General features: G+C 40.8%; 1 protein-coding gene across 1 annotated transcript; it reads left to right on the top strand.

Moving 5' to 3' along the window:
* Positions 1-325: 325 nt before the first annotated feature.
* On the top strand, positions 326-6393 carry cbx5 (chromobox homolog 5 (HP1 alpha homolog, Drosophila)). The gene is made up of 5 exons (XM_061736095.1): positions 326-483; positions 926-1106; positions 2156-2393; positions 3451-3551; positions 4660-6393. The coding sequence occupies exons 2-5, from the start codon at positions 976-978 to the stop codon at positions 4799-4801; spliced, it is 612 nt and encodes a 203-aa protein (XP_061592079.1). The 5' UTR covers positions 326-483; positions 926-975; the 3' UTR covers positions 4802-6393.
* Positions 6394-24217: the final 17824 nt, after the last annotated feature.

Consider the following 24217-nt stretch of genomic DNA (forward strand, 5'->3'; position numbering starts at 1 on the left):
AAAAGAAAAGGTAAAAGAAACAAAGAAAAAAGATGCCATTGCAATAATCCAACCTACTGAAAATGAATGCATGAATACGTTTTTCTACTCTAATCTAATCTATTCGTGTCCTTTATTTGCACATAAAATCAGTAAACATGCACCTTTAACCGGCACCTTAAAAAGACGTGAGTTATATAATAGATAATATAATAATAGAGTAATATAATAGTGGTTATATCACTACAGGGACGTGTTCTCCATCTTGTGCTTGTATTGTCGGTACCACGTGACCGGGGGGGCGGGGCCATTGTGCGACTTTACCGCGCGCTTTTTGCGCACGGCACCTTTGATGTGATTTAGATGCTAACGTGCTAACGTAGCATCGGCGCTGGCCTGGAACACCGCTGGCTGCTCCGCAACGGACCACACTCAGCCGAGGTGTTCACTGCTAAAGCAAAAAAAAAACAACACTAAAAAACCCGGTGGTGTACACATCCAAAGGTTTGTAAAAATGTAAAATACGATTGTGCTTTTCCCGGGAGTAGATTCGTGGGTTGATGTGTCAAGTTAAGTTAGCAGGTTTAGCAGGTTTAAGCTCGCAGCAGCACAGCTTCACATATTTGTGGCAAAAATGTTCTCCTCCTAACGTTAAATGCTACCCAGCTTGTTTTACCGGGCGGTTATCGGGGGAGGTTCCCGTGGGCTGGTGGCGGGGACACTTGGTGTGCTTTGTGGAGGCGGTTTGAGGGGAAATTGACGACAATGAAAACGATGCTTTCGCTGGTAGCCACGCTGCTCGCAGCTCACCTTCTAAAGCAACCTGTACCTGCTGCAAACCCTGTACCTGATTATATGTGTGAGTGCATGCATGGGTTTGATTTATGCGACGTGCATGTTTTTCTTTCTTTCTTTAACGTTTGGCCTCTTGTGTTTCCTTGAACAGGGAAGTGCCATTAGCCTGAGACGGCGTGTTGTTAAGCACCGAACTTTACTATGGGCAAAAAGTCTCGCGAAGAGGAGTCCTCCTCCTCTGATGAGGAGGAATATGTTGTTGAGAAGGTGCTGGACAGGAGGGTGGTTAAAGGCCGGGTTGAGTTCTTCCTTAAATGGAAAGGCTACTCAGAGTAAGTTGGAACCCCAACAATACCCATCTATTTACTTAATGTGCGCAAAGACCATAAAGATGACATGCAAGTTAACTGTTGAAGTTCGAAAGACTCAGAGATAGGGTTGCCAACCTTCCCTTGAAAAAACTGAATTGTCCTGTATTGAGCTGAAAAGGGATGCACTGTGAGAGTCAAAAAATAAATGGAAAATGGCATTGAGCTGTTGAGTTAATAAGTACATTTTTTTTCTGTTTTACTACAACTGTAGCCTACAGTCATGGCTTTTGAGGCACAAATATGTTGACAAGTTTTTTTACATACTTTCTGTTTGCACTTTTGTTATTGCACAAAAAAATGTGCACTATTACAATCAATCAATCAATCTTTTTATTTAGACTCAGGTCCATTAAAAAAGACAAACAAACATACAACAATATTTAAAAAAGACAGTCATACCAGTGTTTCCACATAGCAGACTGGTATCCTACAGCACTGAGGACTGGGTTGGTTAACGTCATAATAATGGCATTACAAGAGCTATTAAGTCGACATATGAATTTGAACATCAATCGCCTCAAAAGTGCATGAAAAGTGATAACATGTACTTTACAAAAGAGACAGATTGAATGTTCAGAATGGATGTTCTTTATTTTATATTAATTTATACAACTTTTTTAAGTTAAGCAGGACAGGTTTCTGTTTAAGAAAGATACTTATTTTATTCAGTTCATTTTGTTATTTTGTATTAAAGCTTATTAAACTAGGTAATAACTTGTTTTCCATCTGTTCATGGAATGCAAAAATATGCATCTAATTCAACTGGGGGTCGAGTCAAATAGTAAAAAGTCATTTCACTCGCTAAAAAAATTTACCAAGCCAGGAAGGGTGAAGAAAATCGGGGGTAAATAAGGTATCCCTTATTTATTTTTCAGGGAGCTGGCAACCCTACTCAGATATTTGGTTTGGTAACAATATTGTTCCATTTGTGGACAGTGCATGTGTTGTATTGGTATATACACTGCTATGACTTTGCCAGTGCTGACTTGCTGCGTTGTTGTGCACTTCAGGAAGCACAACACATGGGAACCAGAGAAGAACCTGGACTGCCCTGAACTTATTTCTGAATTCATGAAGACCTACAAGAAACCTGGCAGTGCAAATGCTACATCTAGCAGTGGGGGAAGCAAATCAAGTTCCAGCTCAGTAGGACGCACCAAGGAGTCCAGCAGCGTAAAGAAGAGAGGTTCAGATGAAGATGATGATGATGATGAGGAAGGTGGAAGTAAGCCCAAAAAGAAAAAAGAGGTGGGTATGAGCAGTATTAGGATGCAAAAATTTACAGTGTTTTATGAGCATATCATAAAAATAAATCGTAATTTATTGGTCTTAACTAGTGATGCACCGAAATGAAAGTTTGTGGCCGAAACCGAAAATAATAATAAACACTTGGCCGAATACCGAACAATACCGAACATGGTTCTTCAGCAGTTTTTCATTTATTTTGCCAATTTTTAATATATACATTCAATCAAATACATTTGATTTAGGCATGCTTTTCAAAGAAAAAAATATTTTACAAAATTACAAGGTAGAAAATATTTATTGAACATAAAAAAATGAAATTTTTTTAATTTCCCAGCATTACTTTGTTTTGGTTCCACCTCCTGGTGAATGTTTGGTAAAATTCTTATGGGGTTAGTTTTTGGTTGGCCAACGATTTATGTTTGTGGTGCGCAACGTTACGGGACTGAGCGGCCAGTCTATTTCCTTATTTTACAACGCCGTTATTAATTGTTCGGTTTTTTCCCCCACTTATTCCACCGAACACCGAAAGTGTTTTTTTGCCATTTTCGGCCGAACAATTTCGGTTACCGAACAATCGGTGCATCACTAGTCTTAACAATAATATATTTGAGCCCCTCTACTCTTTTGTAATTCATATGGACAATCAAAGGTAACTTGCTGCCTTATCAGTTTGTGCTTACAAAATATTGCTACAAAACAGGAGAAGGGAAAGGGGTATCATCTGCATAAATCTAATGTAGTAGGTGAAAGACATAATTTTTCATCAAGCTAGCTGATCTTTTATGGGACAACATCAAACTGGTTCTGTAACTATCTCTTTTTTTTTTTTGGTGGCTCATTTGTATATAAAATGTGTCCATTTGGATGAACAGCACTTGTATTGTCTGACACTCCCCTACCCTGCTCACTTATTAACAGCAGCACATGTAACTTACTGTCTGTGACTAAGTTTATGGTGTGTAATCATAACTCAATTCAGAATAGTTTGTTTTTTTTCTCCCACCTTTCCCTTCTCCTGTTTTGTAGCAATATTTTGAACTTGATTTTGTCTTTTTAGGATGAAATTCTAGTTGCACGTGGCTTTGAGAGAGGGCTTGAGCCAGAGAAGATCATTGGCGCAACTGACTCATGTGGAGACTTGATGTTCCTTATGAAGTGGTAGGTGTTGATGTGCTTTACTTTAACTTTGTCAGTGGAAATTGTCATCAGGAAATCTTGCCTGATCCTTGGTTTTGAGTGAGGTAATATTTGTAGTTCTGATTTTATAGCCTTTTTTTTTTTAACTGGGCAGTCTTCAGCAATATTGGTTTAAATCTAAATATCAGATCAAAATTTTTCAATTTGTCGATACAGTTAGGATGTAAATACTTATTCTACTATTTAAGAATAACACTGAACATTCAGTGGTATTGCTAGCAAACTGCCAGTGTTCTGCCTGGCTGCTAATGTACAATTTTCTTCTTTTCATGGTATTGGGTCCTAATAGTGTGTTTTCTTTGTTGTTGTAGACAGAACCTCATCTTTCTGTTTCCTGCTCTTCATCATATTAGCTGTACACCTACTTTTATGTTTGTATTTACATCCATTGGCCTTTTTTCTTTTTCCCAGTGGGATTCTTTGAAGCAGTTGTGCTGCACAACATTTGAGTTAAACTGTAGTAGACATTAGGGCTGGGCGATTTTGGAAAAAAATAAAATCCCGATTTTTTTTTTTTTTTTTTTTATTTCTGATTTCTGATTTCAATTTTTTTGGTAAAACTACAAAAGACAATGGAAAAAATTTGTTTCAAATATTTTATCTTTATTTTTAAAGAAAAATAGCCAACAAATTTCCCTATTGGGAATGAAGTGCAACTGAAAGATACTGTAAATCCTCCTTGAGTTTAGTAAAGTGACAACATTTACAATTTTCTTGACCAAACAAAGATGACTAGACGAGCTCTGTCTGTAATGCAGCCAGCTGCAAAAAAGGAAAATCCATTTTCCAATTTCGTTTTTTTAACATCGATTGTGATTAATAAATCCGATTTAGATTTAAAATCGATTAATCGCACAGCCCTAGTAGACACAATAGCGCACAAATATGAATGCAATAGACCAAACTGATTGGTGTAAGTTAGGTTCTAGATCCTGCATTGAACACAATGGCATCAGTCTTAACTTGACTAGGAGACTCTGTCTTTCAGTGGTCTGTTTATTTATTTTTGTATTTTTTTTTTAGTATTAATCTTGCATTGAAAATAATTTCAAACTTTTGCTCCTTGCAGGAAAGACTCAGATGAGGCAGATCTCGTACTTGCCAAGGAGGCCAATCATAAGTGCCCACAGATTGTCATAGCCTTCTATGAGGAGCGTCTCACCTGGCATGAAGATAGTGACAAGAAGGAGAAGGAGGCTGTCACTGCGTGAGTGCATCACCTCAGGAGGAAACCTCCACTGCAGGGACAACCTTGAGTCAGACTTTTTTTTTTGTTTTTGTTGTTTGTTGTTTTTTTTTTTTTTTCTTTTCTTTCTTACTTTTTATCCCCACATCCAAAACTCCCATCCCTCACCTTTACCATGTCCAACGATGACACAAAGACGGCACACATGGTTGTTGTTCTCCATTCATGCTTCATTGGAGCACAATGGCCCAAACTGCTGAGAGGGATCCATCAGCTAGAACTCATAGTGGACATGGGTGATTTATGCTACTGGGGAAAGTTTCTACTGTTTTGACTTTGTGTTGTTTAACCGTTTTAATATCTTAACATACGTGTTTTAGTGCTTGCAGGATACAATTATATCAGAAGGGAAATCGCAAACGCCATCATATCTGGCCATCTGTTGAAATTCTTGGTCATAAAAGTAAAAGTTGATACCGTATGTGTTAACGGTTAGGAGCTGGTGCACAATTCCCATCCTGTTGTATTGAATAGTGCACCCCTCTTTCTTTTTTTTTTTTTTTCTCTTCTTCAGAAACACACAAAGGAATATGATCATTGTATTGATATACAGGAAGCCACCACCCCAGAACTTTCCCGACTGCATAATCGCTTCCTTTTTAAACACTTTTTATCTTGTAGATGTTTTCTCACTTTGTCGTGTCTTCTGGGATATAACTGTTTTAAATCTGAAAATGTATAAAGGACATAACAACTATGTCTTTATGTAGTGACATCTTCATTTTAATGTTTCTCTTAAAAGTTTCATTATGAATTTGATTTTTAATTTCTTTATACTGTTGCCAGATAAAGGAAAAAAGAATAAACCACATTTTGTTCAATTTTGTATTTTCTTTTTTAACTAAAGTGTTATTGATCTTTTATAAGTTAGACAATCTTCACAACATCTGGATGAAATGAAACCGGCGTTCATTATGGCTATTGGGATGCTCCCCCTTGTGGTACCAACGAGAATGATCATAGTCAAGGACATTCAATCACAACAGCCCCTCATTTTTATGGTTATTCGTCTTGTTTTTTTTTTTTTTTGTTTTTTTTTTCAAACTTTATATAAATATATATAAAAGGCAACTTAAACATGAATCTACCTTGCATGTTGGAATTGATTGTTCTTGGTATAAATGTTTGGCTTCTTCTTGGATGAGTTGGCATATAGATTTTACCTTGAGTATTTTCTTTTTTTTTTTTTTTCTTTGCTCAAAAAATTCAGAACTTTCCCATGAACTAAGTAGTGGCAGTTTTTGAACTTAAAATGGACAACGGTTTTTGTAGTTTTGATCTCTTGTGCTCCAGCATGGAATCTTCGGACCAAATGTCAACAAAATGACTTTCCTCATTTTTTTTAGGGGGGGTGGTGCAAGTCTGAGGATTGGTAAATAAAGCTGTGATCTTCTCCCCTCTGATACATACAGCCCATACATCATGTTCTTTCATATTACTTAGTTATCATTTTTGTCTTTTTTTAAATAATTAAAAATGCTTTTTAAAAAGTAGTATTTCTTGTGAAAAAATGTATCGAGTATGTGTACAGTAGCACCCTTTAATAAACATTTTCAGTGTTTAAAGGTTCTTTCAGGTGACTTATAATTATTGTATGGAATGTTCATATTTCTACAGGAAATTGACACCTTGTTGCATCTAAATCAGTTAGGATTGACTGACTACCTTTCTTGCTTGTTCTCAGATAGTCTACAAATGTAAGGGGGAGAATTCTGCCCTGAGCAAGTAAGACTGAAGTCAAATATATGTTGAGACTAGTCCAATTATGCCTTTTTACATAATGTGCAGCAAACCCTTTGTGTCTCCAGGAGAGGGCGTCAGTGACCAATGCCACAAGAATGCTACTATTTCATAGAAATCTTAATTTAAGTTTAAATACCTGGACTACAATAACTCATAAATTGGTGCTGATTCATTATACCAGGAAGTCCTCTTTTATTCTGATCGGAATATTTTGGACTTGTACACAGTTCAACAAATTGTTAAAACTTACCAAGATACAATTTAAAACCCAAATGTTAAGTGTTGAAGTAACAACGCTGCACACATGGAAAATGTTTGAAGTTGGCCTCCTTCCACATGTTGGTTTTCTCATGGAATTATTCATTTTAAGATTAATGCACAGAAATTGTTGGAAAAAGAGATGGAGTGTGTCGGTAAAGGGATGATGTGACCCTGTGGGCCATTATGGCTCATTCATGGTAGGTTGCAAAGCAGTTGAGGCAGTGATGGAGCAAAATGGCGAGAGAAAACACCAGATCAGTGCACAATAGTGAAATGCTTATAATGGTGTATAAAGAGGAGAAAACAGATACTTTCTAAGAGAATAATAAGGGAAAAAACAGGATCCACACTGGGAATGTGAATGCTAGATGGTTTCAATCTGGCCAGTTTAACATTGGTGAGCAATCACCCAGTAAATATTTATCAGTGTGAAATGATATTTAAGAGTTGGGTCTTTGCAATGAGAACCAAATGCAAGATGATTACAACTGCAGGAAGGGTTGAGTCCTGTTTGTCTCTAAGCAACATCTTTTTCTTTCTTGCTGCCTTTCATAGCACCTCTCTTTGACATGCACACACACAGACACGCATACAGCAACAGTGCTGCCGGGCTACTTCGAAAACGATGGAATTTTCCTCGCAAAAAGACTTTTATGCTCCAAATGGAATGCAAAGGTCACTAGTAAATATCCCGCCCTTGGGACCATTAAGCTGGGCAAAGGGAGAAAGCAGCAGGCTTCTCTTTTTTTTTCTTCTTTTTTTTTTTTTATGGAGCTTGGAGCTGTCTGCTGACAGACCTGGGCCAGGACAGTTTGCTGGGGAAATCCACTCATGGGAGCTCTGCTAGTGTGTGGTAAATGCACATGTAGGGACCATTGTGATATGTAATCTTTTTGGAATACACAATAAGGCATAATTTAAGTTAAAAGGACGAGGAAAAGCCAATTTGTGCCTTATGCCAGAAATTAATTTATGCTTTATGTGAGGGGGGAATCACCTGGGAGCTATCTGTGCCATATTTAATTGAAAGGTATTGGCTTTTCAGCGCACATTCCTGGACCTTGGATAGATTGTAGCGGACTAAACACTTTATTTTCAACACGTGCCTATAAATTTAACAAGTTTTTTCCAGTCACGTGTGTCTCAATGAGTGTCGTCTTTGTCTCTTTTGTTGTAACTGTATCTATTCGCCACAGCTTCTGTGTACTTCACATGTGGAGAACGCCATACCAGTCGTTTGTGGTGCAAATGAGCTCCGCGGGGTGTTGCCCGCAGCAGAGCTGCGGCTGATTTATGGTTCCGCGTTACACCAATGCAGAGCCTATGGCGTAGGTTACGCGGCGACGCGCACCGTACGTTGCGCGTCGCTGCGTACCGTACGTCGTAGGCTACACCGTAACCCTACGGCGTAATCTCTGCGTCAATTTAACGCAGAACCATAATTCAGGCTTAATGAGTGCCGGGGGAGCTACTGTGCAGCCGTGGCGAGGACAGGAACTGCCGCAGTGGACCGAATCACAGCTAGGAATACCGAGAGAAAAAAAAAAAAAGACAAATAAATGTGCAGAAAAAAAACAAAAGCAATTCGGCGGGTTCAGCTAGACTCAGATAAACCCGAGACAAGGTGCTGTGACTCACAGCAGTGCTGTGAGTCCAATAGGGTGGCCAAGACTCAGCGTGAGGTGGCCACGGCCACCCCCAGCCACCCCCCACCTCCGCCATTGGCTGTGAGTCAAGATTATCACAGGATGGGGTGAGATGTTCTTGTTGCCTATGTTGTGGGGTGGCACTGTAAACCCACAGCTGCTGAACAGCTGTGCTTCCTTCACCTTGTTGCGTTCACGTACACATGTCTGCAGCGATGGCCGCCCCATAATCTCCCGGTGTTCTGCCAATTTCTGCTGCTTTGCCAAAAAATGCTACCTAATGGTTTTCTACCTTTTGTAGAGCTACAATTTTACTGTGTTTTACTCCCTAGCCCACTTCCTTTCCCCCAAGTGGCCGTCATTGTAAATAAGAATGTGTTAATGACCGGCCTGGCTAAATAAAGGCCAATGACTGAATTAATATCAAATAAAGCCATAGAATTGTTGTTGTTTTTTCCTCTTTATCGTATAATGTTCACAAAGTGTAATGCAATTCATGTCAATTCATTCATATATAAAAAAGCACTCAAAATCCTAGATAAAAAACCTATCTCATACCATCATTGTAACATCTTGGACAAATACAATCTATTAAGCTTCGACAACTTCTGCAAATTCTCATACAGTTGTCTAATACAGTCTAATACAGTTGTCTAATTTTTTAAATACCGACAGTCGCGGGTCACTCGAGCAGTGTCCAACAGAAACGTAGAGGTTCCATTCAGAAAAACTGCTTTTAGCCATAACGCACTATCCATAAAGGGTAGTGCGTTATGGAATTCTATACCTGTACACATAAGGGAATGCCCCTCTTTAACAACTTTTAAAAACCAGATAAAAATGTGGCTCAGAGGTCAACAAATGTGTACACACACCTAATGTGTGTTTGGGTCTCCTCCTACCTACTAACTTTTTTTTTTATCATTCTTATTTTACTAATTGTACTTGTCTTTACTAATTGTACTTGTCTTTGTTTCTGTTTTCTTTTTCTTATTGCATCTTTACCTGTTCTCCTTTTAACACCTTACCTGCCTATATTGGACTACAGAAACTAGCCTTGTGCTACAATCTGGCACATTTACATATGTATATGTTCATCAATGTGGATTGTCCTGAGAAATAAATAAATAAATAAATAAATAAATAAATAAATAAATAAATAAATAAATAAATAAATAAATAAATAAATAAATAAATAAATAAATAAATAAATAAAATGTCATGGGTAGTGTATTTTGAAGGATTAAATACTCAACACACCATATGATTTATTTTACATCCTGCAAGAAATGATGGACGTGCCCATCAAAGTTTGAAAATCGACTGTGCGCATGCGCAGAGCCACGAAGTAGCATTCTCGGCAGGCAGCAAGGATCTGCAGAACACCGGCGCGGAGCACGACGTTGTGTGAAAGCGGTTGTGACGCGGCGCCCTAATTTGTGTGGCTATCACACTTCACGTGCACCAAAGCACCGTAGACAAAGCTTCCACGGTCCAAATGCCCCCCCCCCCCCATCCCACCCAGCACCCCCTGCTCTCCCCGCCAACCTTCTGCTGGCTGTGCTTTCCCCTCCACCAGCACCACCCCCCTCTCCTCCTCCACACTCCTTCCTTCATCTCTCCCCACCAGGGGGGGAGAGTTATAGCTGCCATAAAAGGCAGGTAATGCATTGTTAACTAATTCTGTCTGCTCAGAGCTGATATATCCTCTGCTCTAAATCTCTGTTCTTCCAATAAAATGCAAATGCTAATGCTTGCCCTCCATGAGCTGATATCATTTTTAACAGGCCAGAGGTAAATGCTAGAGAGGCACGGGGTTGGGCCCAGAGATAGACTGCGACATGGTGGAGTGTTGAGCTTTCATGGTACATTGTGTCATAAAGGAGACCTCAAGACCTGCATGACAGACTACTGACTAACAGTGCAAGCGAGTGCGCACACGGGTGCAGGTTTGCACACGAAATTGCAGCACATGTCTGAGATGTTAAGAGTTGCATGTGACGAGCAGTTTAAAACTAGTTTTATTGAGAAAACTGGACTAGAAGCTTTCCAGTCAGTACTTGCTCAGCACCGAATAACAGAGGCTGGTTTGCCTGCGGATGGAATGCATCATATTTCCATGTTAATTTTAGTGTCCCACTTCGTGTAACCTTGGGCTTCTAAATATTGATCCACTTCTAGATTTTCAATTATCCCGTGCCGTTTTTCTGCCATCTGGTAAGGACCAGTGATTTGTGTTCCTTCATATCTGGAGGCTTGTCTTGTAATTAGATCATAAATTAATTTGCAGAGAAGCGAGAGCAAAAAAAAAAAAAGATTGGAGGCATTAAGTAAGTCTGTGTAGTTGTAGACAGAAAATCATAGGAAACCACAGGCAGTGTTTTATTTACAAGAAAAAGATAATTGGATTACAATTTCAAATTTTTAACACCATACTTTTTTCTTGTTCAGGCATGTGTCACTTTATTTTCTTTCAACAATTTAAAAGCATGCAGCTAATGATTACTTGCAAGTCACTTTATCAATACATGACCAGAAATCATCCACTGACATAATTATACCTAATTGCTTGCGCTGCAATAGCAAAATGATTAGGAAAAATTGGGTGCATTAGTGTCAGAATGTGGGGTGAACTTTGTAATGGAATATGCTGTGAATCCATCAGTGGGTTTAAAATGACCCCCCACGAAGGCAGACAACAAATGTGTGCTTCGAACCAAGCTCTTATTTACATCGCAGCTGCAGAAGTCCTAAAAAAAAACATCACTGCATCTTTATTGATTTTAAATTGGTTGTACAAGATCCCCTGCAAGATTAACACAATGTCCCCCTGCTGCTAAAGTACACATAGTGATGGGGATGTCGCTGCACAGTGTTTTTAGCGCGACACAAACAGCTTCCTTTGTCATGTGGAAATTCCCATTAGACAAGCCTAAGTTGATTGCTTACAGTAATTAAGAGAAAAAGCATCTCACAAAAACGGGCCTCTCTCGTGTCAGATAATCCTAAATCAGCCGAGTCCGGGGTTTAAACACAGTTGTAGACATATTCAGTGGTTTTTGTGGTGGAACGCTGCATTTGGCTTTCCTGCTCTATCTAAGTGTTGAAAAGCGAGGCCCCAGCTGCCAGCATACTCTGACAATATCTTGACGGACTAGGGAGGCGAGGTCAGCCAACGCAGAGCCCACCTGCTCCCCCATACACGCCCCGACCTCCCGGAGGAAATGCGCCTGAGTACCGTGCTGGTACAGACAGCATGTGTCCCTGAATTTATGATGGCGACTTATTGGCGGCCTTTCACGTTAAAAGTCATCTTGAGTTTCCCCCAGTCCGGCTGTATGTGTGCCGAGCGTTAATCCTATAACAGTCAGAGCAGACACGTACAGAGGCTGGCCTCCCGCCAGCCTTGAGCTCAGACTGTCTTTTTGACCCACCACTGACCACAACATTTTCCTGCTCGTGCTCCCAGACACAGCCAGCCTTCACATAATGCAGAGCCATAAACTATCTAATGTTACACTGTATATTAATGTGTGGGGTTATACGCTTGAGGTACGCTATGCGTGTCTTAAATCCAGGAGACTAAAGTCCAGCTGCAGTGGAGTCTTTTTTGTCAGAGGAGGAAGGAATCACATCTGTCTGCGTTGCAGAACTCGACACTTTTTACATTTGAATTGTAACGACATTATTTCACTCCTTTTTATTTCCATCAAGGATTAGAGTTCAGAGCGGGCATGAAATCCCTCCGATTTTCTCTAGGGGTTTTTATTTCATCAGGAGGTGTGGAAGTTCATATTAACTGATCCACAAGGAATAGTTTCTGGCAGGACTTGAAGTGCTGCGAGGCCTCAGAATAGAGAGGTTTCACAATGTGGACTCCTCAAAGTGGTTCCTGAACTGATTACAATTTTACTGTCTTATAAAGCTTTGATAAATACTTTATAAAGCCACGCTGCATAACACATCTAACACATAAAAGAAGGTGTAGGTACTACTCTACACAGGATAAAGGGGCTCTTGACAGGTTCTTGAATAGGTTTAATAACTCAATATTACAACCACTATCCTTGTATAGGGCCCTGTCATCTCCAAAGGCTGGCGAAATATATAAGTTAAACACACATTCAAGTGCTATTAGTTTAGTCCATTACACTGATTAGCAGTAAACACATTTGTAATAAAACTTAGTGAAATAGCTTAGGGTGGCCTGTGCGCTGATTCATGAGTGAATCAGGGTGAAATATAACGTGTCTCAGATGTCTTACTTCTGAAGACGCTGTGATACAAGCTTTTACTTACAGGTTTTGTGACACACGCGGCCCAAATTATCCAAACAGCTCATGTCTAAACACTGAGTCCTTCATTTCAACTGCGGGCCAGAAATAAACCGAGCCACGGCAGTGTGACAGGGATTCAGGGGGGGTGAGTCTGGGAAGCAGAGCAGACCAAACAGATGTCTTTCCACAACACAGACACCTCCTACTTCTACCTCCCTGCTCTGCTCAGTCTGTCCACCGCTTTACCTAACTCTTCATTTGTCTGATTCTTTCTCACCCTTTCTCATTCCTCCTCCCTCCCTCCCTCTTAATTTCACCACACTTTATGTTCCCTGGTTGGAAATCTGTTCGCCATGCACCAAAACTCACATTACATACGCATTACTTGAAGGTTTATAGGTCCATTTTAACACAAAGCATTTAAAAAAAAAGCTGGCAGTGGTTATTAGAGGAAGAAGAGCAGGAAGAAGAAGAAAGAGTGGATCATGTGTTTCCACTTTTGACCTCTCCACTATGGCATGTACGCACCTGGTTCAGTTTAGAGTACTGTTCGTGAGGAATAGCTGCCTGCCAGTGGTTTTACGTAAGGAGAGGAGGTTTATAAGTTACGCCAGACTCTCCAAAAGTCTGTGTGTTTGTTCAGAAACTAGTTGTCATGTCAGCAGTGAGGTGGAGTTAGATGGATTTTGAAACAGATTTGTATGTCGGTAATATCAGTATGACTCTGCGTAACCTGTGAAAGCCCAGACACTAACGACCTTAAGGATAAAAAAGTTTATACCATTTTTAACAGGCTAGATAAATAACCTTTGATAATGTTTGTTGGAAAGGTTGCATTACTTTCAAATGACATCTTTAAAGGCACATTTTAGCCCCAAACTATGTGAAAATGTATGTCAGATGTGTGGCCTTGATTATAGGAAGGGCAAATCACGGCCACCTTGGACTCCGAGCTTCTCATCTGTTTCCCATTGGAGGAAGTGATGCTGGCAGGAAGGCAGGCCGGGACAGAAAGACGGTAAAAAGGGGAGCTAAGAGGTAGAGAAACAGGAAATGACTGTGTGACCCACTGGGCCCACTTACAACCTTGCCAGAACCCCCTGGCCACAGCCAACCTACTGCGCCAGCAATTTCCATCACCTGCTGTTTCTGGTTCCTCCACATAAATCCAGGTGCTCCTAAATAAAGCTTTCTTTCTCCAGGAGCAACAGGGAGTCGGAGGGGCTCCACCAAAAACAGAGACGTCTGCCTCTATGTGGGGGCATCTTATAGAAAATCCTGTTACAAATGAGCTGAAGGAATTAAGGGACCTGTCAACGCTTCTCTCTTTCAGTCCCCGGTTAGTTTGACACTCCATTTCATTATTTGAGAATTCTAATTAAAAGGAAATGAGTATAGGGTATAAATATAAAGTTGCTGCATCTCTGCAGTGTTTCCTACCTCTAACCTGCTGGCTATTAATATAAACCCAATCCACAGGGATGGAAAGCATGAGCCTTCCCAACTCCTCACTGCCCCCTGGCAAACTAAAAAAGCGCTGCACCCCTCAGCTGATAAACCCAGAAATCATTTCCGAGCCCAGTCAGAGCTCTTTACAGTACCTTCAGCGCTCCCTGGTGATGGATTAATGCACTGTTGTTGTCATTTTATTGCCATTTTATTGCTCTGGTGCAATTTACCAGGCTTTATGTCCCCCCACTGTCCGGCAAAAGAGGCGCGCATGCGCACCAGAGCCGCATTCCTAAACAAAGGCCGCCTCACACACCCGCGGTCTGCGCATGCGCATCACGCGGACTACGCTCACACAAGACGCACACACGAAGACACACAATCTAAATCAAAAACACGATTCATTCGAACACAAATAGGGTGCTAAACAAGCGAGCGAATGAAAGACTCAGTTGTGAATCTTTCAGCCGTCTGATGGACTTCACATTCGCTTCTGCTATGTTTCAGTCTCACCACCTGAGGGCAACATCTCTCAGCTGGCCTGCAGCCGCAGCCTGGTGCAAAGACTGGCACTCGGTGGTTCAATAACATCAACATATGGAATGTGTATTCATTTCTGCTTCATACAACTGATCTATGCTGGAATTAGATGCTGCTTCATTGCTGCAAAACAAAATCAATTTTTTTTGCACAGGTCCAATTTGTAACCATGATATAACTACGATATAGAAGAAGGATTGTATTTTTTTTTTTTAAAGTTACGTTGCGAGATATTAAAGCCTTTAATCTTTTCAACAGCCTCCAAAGACAACACACGCAGCAGAAAGCTGCGTCACATCTGAAAGGTAAACAGACGCACTGCTACTGATGTGGTGCCGTTGTTCCAACATGTGGAGGCGTCTTGTCCTATCTTACAAAAGTGTTATGAGTCATACTCTGCAAAAGAAAAAGTGATAAAAATCAACAACCCCCCCCCCCCCACACACACACACACACACACACACACACACACACACACATACCTTACACAAACTCCTTCCGCTTCTATTTCATTATTGATATCGTTTTGTTCACCACTTTAAATCATTGTAGGACTCAATAAACACAAGTTATTGCTTTTCCCCTACTTTAATTGTAATTCTAATAAAGTAATAGTAATCTAGTTTATAATATATATATATATATATATATATATATATATATATATATATATATATATATATATATATATACTATATTATATATACTATATTATTTTTAAATTGCTTTTTACAAAACAGAGTTCGAGTTTGACATAGTCATTGAATGACATTTTGAAGTGATCATTGCCGAAACTGTCCACCAGAGGGAGCACGGATTCTGTCAAATTAAGGTCAGGATACCAAAATGGAAAAAATAAAATTAAGTTGCAAATAAAAATATCAAAAACATTCACCACTGTTCTAATACAATAAATAACAATAACAATATGTGGTGTCAACTGCTCAGTCTTAAACAACTACACTTTTCCCTCTTTTTCATCCTCGCATTGAGATGTAGGATCTGAAATTGTTTCTTTATACATGTGTTTATGTTCTTTTCACAATGTTGGTTTAAAGTACAGTTTTTGCAGGGACCTATAACCTCAGAGTCTCTCAGGCTGATCCATCACTCTTAATGGAATAGGATAGGTTTCAGCCAGAGAAAGAGAGAACAGACAAAAGCGAGACGATTTATGAGAGACATCGAAGTGGAACTCCTGGCTGTGGGCCTTTATCTGAGCTGGGCTGTGGCTAAGCTATTCTAGGCTACGCCCAGGGCCAGGGTCATTCATGTATACACACCCAACATTCATACGCATTACTCTGGAGCCACACCATATCCCAAAATCCAATCCTTTTTTCCTTAAGCGTTTGAAGTTTTCTTGCCCCCTTCCTTTGGTAACACGTCTATCTTTTTCCATTAAGTGCTGAGCTCTAGGTGGTGAAATATGGAGTGGAGACCTGTTACACGTTAGCTTAGGAGATAACCAAGGTGTAAATTATGTGGAAGGCCCTGGCCAGTCTTATTTATGAGAGCCGTGTCAGGTGTTTAGGTGTTGGAGTGAGATGGGCAGCTTAAATCGTTTACTTCGTTGTAAATCAGCTCACACGGGCTACATCTGTTTGGACGGTGTATGTTTACGTGGGAGTGCTAGGAGACTACGTGAGGCTTGGTCATGACAATGTCAAGGCATAGATGTTAATGCTTTGTTGTGCATGTTTTTTGCAAGTGCAGTTTGTTTGTAGAATGCCATGGCTGGTAAAGATGGGAGGAAACGCTTTCATTAGGTCTGATGCTGTCTGACTCACGAATATACCTTTTATAGAACCCCTCAACACCAACACCTGCCGTCAGCGGTCTGATTTATGCGTAAATATGAAACCTACTCAAAAGTTTTTCGTGTTCTTTTGCAATGTCTTTCTATATCCCAGACGTATCATGTATAGGCGGGTGGCTGTGAATAGCTGTCACCAACTATCACTCTGTAGGTAGTTAGACTTGTCACAGAGTGACTGATGCTGGCTCTCAGACGAGGGGAACTGCAGCAGACAGGTTGCATAGACCCTGTATTTGTTAGCATTATTTCCCCACAAGGCACATCTTACAGTGGGAGCATTCTCTTTGCTGTATTGTCTGTCTCTTGCCTTTTTCTCAACCGATCAATGGCATAGGACTTGGCTGAAGCGTTTCATGTCTCCTAAGTGGGAGAGCATCACCTCTTAAAACAAGAAAGTGGGAAAGGGAGGCCAGAACAAAGAGTGGAGGAGATGTGATCCAAGTTAAGGTTGAATAGGGTTAAGAACATGAGACAGAAACTCTGGAGAGAGATCGAGAGGATAAAATGAAAGAGAAGAGGAGTAAAATGAGGGACAGAGGATGATGCGCTGGAGGCAGGTACATCTGCGTTCTCTCCAAACACAGCAAAGGTCCTGTCTTAGGTGTCTTTATCCCAGCAGCACTCTTTGGCAGATTTATGGCCTCTGCTTGTGTGTGTGTGTGCGTGTGCGTGTGTCTTTGCAGCAGGGATAAGCTGAGAGCAGGAGACACAAGGTACAAGACAGAGGGGGTATGTGAGTAGAGGTGAAGGGCGGTAAGCAAAACAGCAGCCATGTTGCATTCCATCGATATCACAGTCCCGGTCTCTGCCATATTTCATCTGCCCTCTCTCAATTTATCCCTCCCTTCTTTCCTCTCCCTGTCTGTCTCATCATGCTGCTCCTCACTTGGCGCTCTCGGCCCTTCCATTGCTCTGCTGGGTCCCAGACTGTTAAAGCCCTCTCAGGGGGAAGAGTGTAAATCTGTCTCACTGTCTCGGGAGATTTTCTGGGGCTCAGCAGACTCAACAAAGCCTTGCCAGTGTAGAGGAGACACACACACACACACACACACACACACACACACACACACACACACACACACACACACACACACACACACACACACACACACACACACACACACACACACACACACACACACACACACACACACACACACACACACAGATGCATTGTACTTAAATGTTTGAGATTACTCTTAATGTTGCTTAATGGAGTTCTGCATCCCCTTAACCCTCCCTACCATAATCTTAACTTATATGTCTGACCCAAGTCCTAAAACCGATCTTCAAAGAGCCTCTTGAAATGGAATCAGAAAGTTATTATGAGCCAAAATCTCCTCTTTGTCTCAAAAAAACCCACCCTTAATAACAAAGCTTAAAACACACATTGGTCACAGTTGACGTACACAGGTATGCAACTGTACGGATGCAGAGTATACGTATGAACAAGGCTGTCATGTTCATTCTCGTGCATGTTTGGCTTTGTTTGGAAGCTCCCAGTGAAAACAGATGGGTAGGGCTCCTCCTTGTCAAGCCCACTGCCTGGGAAACCAGTGTTTGTGTTCGTGTGTATCTACAGGACACCCGAGCACCGAACCTTTTGTCCAGAGGGGTTGTCCAGACGAGCTTGTTGTCCCTCTTTATTTTCCCCGCTGCCCTGTCTTTTTGCTCCACTTTTTTTCTCTGCTTTATTGCACTTGATTCTAAGCGCGTCCATTCCTGAGATGGCTCAGATAGCAGCTGAAGCTAAATTGCCCATCATAAAGCATCTGCAATAGCAGTGGAGCGCTCTGGGAGGGACTGCTGCAAGGGGGACGTGGCGGTTAGGGCTCACTATCAAAATACAAGGTCTTTCTTTTTTTTTTTAATCTTTAAATGTGGAATATGAACTCTGTTTCAACATCCACAAATCATAAAGCCCTTCCTTAAACATTAAACGATTCTCTCGCATGATCGATTTGCTGAGTGCCTCCTAAATCAGTTTTATGTTTATAATATTCAGGAAAATTTGGCTATTTGAGAGTGTGGGTTTTGTTGAAAAGTAATGGAAACTTAAAAGTAAAATGAGCTAATGGGATTTGGGGATGCCAAAATGCTTCTGCATGATACTACTAATTACTCACACAAGACAGGCTAGTTAAAGTGAGATGCTGTGATTTATGAGGGAGTCATATATTTGGCTCTGCTATGTTCCTGTCAAATGTTTGACAGATAGATGACTGCTAGGCTGTAATTGGCCTTCCTGTTTGTATCTCTCCTCGTGTAATAACAAAGGCACTTCCCGGCCTCGACTGTAGAGGGTGCACATGTGAAAGTGCAGTCCTGTCCAACTGTTTTTTTTCTTTGCATTTTTTTTTCATTTATTCTAATGGAAGAGGAATAGTAGGACAAAGGGAGGATTTTAAAGTATTTTTTTTAATTAGGAAAGACACAAGACATGTCCTTCCAGTGCTTTCCTTGTCTTGCCCTCTCTGCATGTCTGATCAGTGATGTTGCTGCAGGGCTCCATATTGACTCATCACAGAAAAAGAGCATCTGTGTGTGGCATTTGTTGTGAGAAATGCCTCCACTTCAAGCTAAAGTAACCTGCCAAGCTGCCAAATTAATCTCAACAAAGGTTTCAAAGCAATGACACAACACAATTGCCAAAAGATAGAAAGATAAAGACGCAGACCTATGTTCTATTGAAGTGGGAAAATCCCTCTCTGATCTAGTGCTGCTTTCTACAGTATGTTCCATCAAAACTGTAATATTATTGCTCTGGAACTGTCTGGGAAGGAGAAAAATTCCAAGGGACCGCAGGAGCAAGACAGGGCCAGCAGCCTGCTTGGCAGGAGCTCCCGTGTGATCATCTATGGGTGGAGTGACGCCCCTCACTCCTGCCTCCCTCTGCCTCCCAGCTAGCCTTGCCCTTTGACAGATGAGCCCAATGACAGCAGGACGCAACAACCTGCAATTGAACATTCCCCTGTGATCTGTCAATGTCCGTGGTGGCGTTTCACTCTCAGGAAAGCACACAGGGACACATGTATCTTCACACACACCCTCATATTAAGTCATTCCACAAGAATTGGAAGAATCGGGGTCAGTGACGCCTCCCCCTGTGCTTGTGAGATGCTTTGGATACCTGTTGAAGGTGCCTGTGCGTGCTTTGTTTTTCATTTTTGCATAGAGCTCTTTCTGTCAGTTGAGAGCTGCCGATATCTGCAGGCTAACTCTTTGTTGGGAACCAAGTGCCCCGAGCATTTTGCGCGCCGGCCCCTTTGTAGTTGTAGAGTTCAACTGGTGCTGCAGTTATTCGTTTTAACCACAAGGTGTCGCCTCATTCATAAAGAGCTTGTGCCCACAAGCTCAGAGGAGGCTTTATTTTCCGCTTTGGTGGCGGTGCGGCGGTGTATCACAACAAAATGAAATAGGAAAAAATGAAAATACTATCTAAACGTGTTTGCCGCATACAGGGCTTAATGAAGTCAGTCTTGCCAGTACATTAGGAACACAGGCAAGCAAAGAGAAAGGCACTGAAGGACAACTCACAAACAGTTCCAAAATAAGAAAAAAGGAGATAAAGTATGAATGGTGAGTCTCCTCGGTGGAAAGCATTTCACCGGATGTCAAAGTGGAGATTTATTTTCCAAGCAACTGGCTTTTTATGGTCAAAATCCTCCGTACTGGCGAACAGCAGAGCGTTGTAATACGGCATGTAAAGAATGGGTTTCAATAGAAGCAGCCATCCATTTTTCATGTTTAAGTGGATAGAATAATGACCATTGGCTGCCTTTCGCTTGAGTCGCTCAAGTTGGCTTATTTTTTGTGCAAAACGGGGGACGAAGACAGATGGAGTTCATACATGACTTTGCATAGTTCAGACTACCACATCATGTCATATAACTTAGAGCAGTAACTAGTACCATATCACTGTGCTACGCTTGCAGCAGAAGCTACTTTTTTGTTAGATATGTATTAGTGGAAATTATAAAACAATCCAACTGCCTTTATTCGCTTGCTGAAAACTAATGATCACTTGGCTCCTCAGCCATAAAAGCACGGTGCAAAATTAATTGTTTCAATCAATCAATTGGTCAATTTCATAGCCATCAAGCTTTGCCCAAGATCATGTGCATTCTCTACCCTTCTCCTTCAGGATGAGCCTGGAGAATGCCAGATGATTTATGGACTCTGCGTGTGCTGCATACATATATAAATACTATGCACACATGCTGACAAACATGAGCATTCAGGATGTAAACTCATAAAAAATGCATACCGACAGACATGCACATATACATAAACATGCATATACACATAGACATACATGTAACACATACATGTACACATTCCAAGGAGATGACTCACTGCAGGGGATGGATCACGTGGGAATGAACAGAGGATGAGCGCAGAGGGAACTCTTTAGTGCGAACATACTGGTGGCACATGCAACTAAACATAGCACATGAAACACAAGCAGGAATGATCGAGAACTCCCTTCAGCTCATGATTACATGTGGTTCACATGTGCGATGAAATATCCTGAGAAACTAATATGACAGACTCTCCTGGCCATAAAGTGGGAATAGGTACATGTCAACCGCAGTTTCTGCAGCCGTGCGTTTTGCACGTCTGTATACGTGCTTCAGTGTATGCAATAGCATATTTATGCATACATGCACATATATACATAAGCCGAGAGTCAAGTGCAAAGGCTTGTTTTTAGCATGTTGTTCTTGTGCTGTGGCTTGTGGGCCTGTCTGCAGGGCTGATCGATGGTCTTTTACTGCTTCCCCAGGATTATCGGTCGAGTTCACCGGGAGGGGAAGGCAATTCATCAGAACACAGCAGAGAGAGAAGAAGGAGAGGAGCGGGGACAGAGGGAAAGAGATGGAGGGACATAGGTGTGTATTTGATGTGGGTGTGGGGAGGGTGCAAGTATGAAAACGGAAGGAGAGGTAAAGGTGTGGTGAAATAAAAATAAAAAATAAAAAAGATAGAAGGAGACTGAGAGAATAAGGGGAACAAGACAGTGATGGAGGGGAAAAGGGGAAGATAAACAGATGTGCCTGCGATACCGCGTCATCTGGACATGTATGAAACAGACAGAGCTGCAGACGTTAGATGAATATCAGAGGATGAAAACGATGAAGTGATGGGGAAACCTCAGACTGAACCCTCCTCATACTGGGTATTTAACATTGTGCAAATACATGACAGGACATTTTCTGATTCCATAAGATAACAGCACAACTAAAATGTGGAAATGAGCTGATTTTATTGCAGTTTTACATTTTGATTTGCCTTTTAATTGATTTGACCTTGAAAAACCTGATCTTCTGAAACCCAAACTCTTACAGATACCTCAGTTGCATATCTTAATTTCCTCAATTCAATAAAAAGTTTAACAGCCTATAATCACAAACGTTACTTCTTTAATCAAATCAGCTAAATGTAATGTAAATGTAATAATTACAGCTAACATAAAAACACATTTGGAACCAACTTCCTTGTGCTCTGTTTACAGAGTGTCTAAATGCGTTCCTGTGATTTCAGATGTTTTTCAAATGATTTTAACTCCAATATTTACTCATTACTGACTTCTAATACACTGACACCACTGATGAGAAACAGTATTTGTATGTTTGTACTTAGGTGAAATGACAGTAAAGGGAATCTGAGTCTGAATGTGGCAGCAGGATCTTGTTTTTCCTAGTTAACAATGTCTCCAACAGGGAATAACACTGGAACACCTGCAGGTACGAATGTGCAGACACACGTGTCTGCTCAACATCCAGAGGTGTTGATTATGTGTGTCAGTGCAGGGAGACATACAAGGGGGGCCAAACTCATGTTTTGCTCTGGCTCCTTAGTGCAAAGAAGGGATTTAGTGTTACCACGCACAAACCTTTAATAAAGACAAACATGCAGGTCTGAAACGGTCTTGGAATCTTCAAACATTCATAAGACTGAAATAATCAAAAACATCAGCCACTGACAACAGTATGAAACACATCTGCTATGAGTACTGTACATTCTTAGACGAAAATAAATTGGAGGAGCTGATAAGCATATGTTATGTAAGACATCTCTTAAAAAAAAGACCCAAAACACTTCTGCTCGTGTCTGTTCTTTTTAATGTCTTTTCTTTGACATGTGTGCCTGCAAGTGACTATTCATCCCAATTTTGCTCCTTCTCCTTGTGCCTCTATGTCACCCTTCGCAGATAGACTGCCATTTCTCTCTCCCTCCTTCTCCCCATTGATGGATGGACGGATCATGTATATCCAATCTAACAGTGCTCCTGATGCGGTTAGGGGCTGTGACAAGTCTCCAGGCGGGGAACCGAGCAGAGCGGAGCGAAGGAACGGGGTGACGAAGAGGACACGACATCTGGAGAACACGCAGAAGAAAAAGAATGCAGCAGAGAGTTGGACTGTGTAAAAATGTCTGGATGGTGCCTTAAGCGTGTGTGTGTTTGTGTGTGGAAAGCAAACACCCAGCCTTTGCCCTGGCCTCAGCTACTGTGTGAGTTTCTAGTTGGCAGTCCTGACTTTCTTCACACCATGTAATAATAATGAAGAAAATGGGCAAAAAGGTTCTAGTTACATTATGAAAGCATCAATATTTTTGTATACGCCATGTTCAATCAACAGCGTGTAAGGGACTCTTTTTAAAAGATATTGACTTCAAAGTGTTATAGATGGAGATTGATTGTACAGCTGGCTGATGACACGAACTCCAAGTTTCAGCTTGCAGTAACAAACATTAGCCACTGGGGGGTAATGTTATCCTCATAGTATTCTGAGGTGCCACTGTGCTCTTCAATGAAACTATGGGGCTTATCTCAGACAGATGGAACTATTTCCTGCTTCATATTGACGGCATGGTTGAGGATAGTGTGGTGCCACAAGCGGTAAGATTGCAAGGCTGTTGGTGGTGGCTTTTTGGGTGAGTTGGGTTTTTTTGTTTTCTTTTTGCTGCCCCTCTTCTTCCACATATACCCAGTGGCTCTGATAGACGAATGACAGACAGCCGCAGAAAAAACAAACTAAATAAATGAATGGAATTGATTTATTTAAATCAATTTATTTATCTAAATACATAAATAAATAAAATAAGCATTTCATGAATCATGCCAAAAAATAACAGAACATGAAAATTGCATAAAAAGAGTCTAAGACCATATTTTTTACTCCGTATTCAAAGAAAACTGGTAACACAAAACATTTCACAAAAATAGAAAAGCATCACTAAAAGCTCAATATGAAAGAAAACCCAATAAAACACACGAATTAAACAGAAAATAGAATGTCAGAGAATACGTGCCCAACATAACAGAACATACAACTTCTGGACAAACAACAGCAATACAAAAATACAGCACTGTTTCAGTAAAGAAGAGCTTGTTTTCAAAACAACACAAAGCAAAGCACATCTATCTATCTATCTATCTATCTATCTATCTATCTATCTATCTATCTATCTATCTATCTATCTATCTATCTATCTATCTATCTATCTATCTATCTATCTATCTATCTATCTATCTATCTATCTATCTATCTATCTATCTATCTATCTATCTATCTATCTATCTATCTATCTATCTATCTATCGTTAGACTGAGGTCGACCAATATCTGAAAATATCTATTT

The sequence above is a fragment of the Cololabis saira genome, chromosome 12 (genome assembly GCF_033807715.1).
Source record: "Cololabis saira isolate AMF1-May2022 chromosome 12, fColSai1.1, whole genome shotgun sequence".
In the NCBI taxonomy this organism is placed as follows: Eukaryota; Metazoa; Chordata; class Actinopteri; order Beloniformes; family Belonidae; genus Cololabis; species Cololabis saira.